At 39.1% G+C, this 1,426-nt stretch overlaps 1 protein-coding gene across 1 annotated transcript; it reads right to left on the bottom strand.

Annotated features, from left to right (window-relative positions):
* On the bottom strand, positions 1–1,426 carry LOC149027944 (putative F-box protein At1g65740). The gene is made up of 2 exons (XM_089145150.1): positions 199–1,426; positions 1–20 (listed from the first exon to the last, which is right to left on the bottom strand). The coding sequence occupies exons 1-2, from the start codon at positions 1,424–1,426 to the stop codon at positions 1–3; spliced, it is 1,248 nt and encodes a 415-aa protein (XP_089001276.1).

Here is a 1,426-nt window from a genome sequence, read left to right as displayed (position 1 = left end):
CTAATAATCTGGAAGCCAATCTATGAAAAGATAAAAAGGAGCAAATTCAGTTGAAAACATAAAAAAATATGAAAAACAAGAATAAAATAAAAATCAGATGCAACAACTCTCTAAAAAACCATACTGGCACAGACATATAGGAATGTGATGCATTTGAAAAAGAATGTTCAATGCTATTATCTTGTAAGTGAAACACACCCAAATCACGGCAAACTGCTCTTTCACCCTTTGGTGGAGGCCATATGCCTGTAAATATCTGAAAGTAATCATCTGTAAAATATATACAGTTCTCCTTAAATCCATGATAATTAAGTGTTGAAACAGAAACACCGGTACTTGTGCCAATAAATAACATTTGATCACCCAAATTTTCAACCTTGATCCAGCACCGGTGCTGTAGATCTAACTTATATACCTCAAACATGGTAGTTATTGGACGATCAAAATAAATATCACATGGACGAGTATTATCATAATCATCTTTAGTGAATGCCATCCATTTTGCAACCACTAACAAGTCCCCACTACATTCCACCAAATAAAGACAATAAAGCTCATTTTCATCAAACATTAGTTCAATCGGAGGAGGAGCAATGTCACAACTTGTTTCCCTTGGTTGAGGAGATAACTCTAGAAGTAGAAGATCAAAGCTGAACTTAATTACATATAATTTTCCTTGATAGACAATGAGATCTTCATATCCAGGAAATCGTGATCCTATAAACCTCTTAGTGAAGGCAGTCCATGCCCCATCTCCTGGTCTACAGAAGGCTAAATGACGAGTCATAATAATAGCAACGACGAAACAATCACCAGTGGCCACCGAAGAAGAAGGGTTGGAATCCTCAGCAGCAGCATGAGGAGGCGACGAAAACATAACCTTGCGAATGTAATTCGGGCTAGGTGCAAAGCACAGAGGTATATCTTGATCGCCGAGATGAGAAAGAGTAGATTTAGGTGGAAGGTCGATACGACTACGAGTAAATGGATTCAAAAGAAACATGCATCCATCGTGATTACCCAACATTATCAACCAACCCCAGTTAGATCCACAACATCGAGCACCACGGATTTGAGGCAATTCTAACCTAAAAACTTTGTCGTGGAAGAGATCGGAAAACCCATGATGATAACCTGACTCAGAGAAGGAAAACATGAGCCATGGGGGGTGTTGAGGTTTGAGGAGAAATCGATTCTGTATTTGTATTTGCTTGGCAGCAATAGTGATGGATTGCCATTGCCGGCACACAGCAACGAAACGATGGAAGCCCACCACGTCTAATTTGTTTAATATCAGAATCTGAATTTCACTGGGAAGTAGGTCAATGGTGCTACTGGTGATATTATTATTCTTAACACCAGAAGTTGAAATCTTCTTCAACCGCTGTCTACTACTTGAGGAGTAGCAGCTGGATAGGGAATCCAT

This window comes from Hakea prostrata, chromosome 1 (genome assembly GCF_041222555.1).
Source record: "Hakea prostrata isolate BN-2017 chromosome 1, UWA_Hpros_2, whole genome shotgun sequence".
Taxonomy (NCBI): domain Eukaryota; kingdom Viridiplantae; phylum Streptophyta; class Magnoliopsida; order Proteales; family Proteaceae; genus Hakea; species Hakea prostrata.
This window is presented reverse-complemented; position numbering and strand designations above follow the sequence as displayed.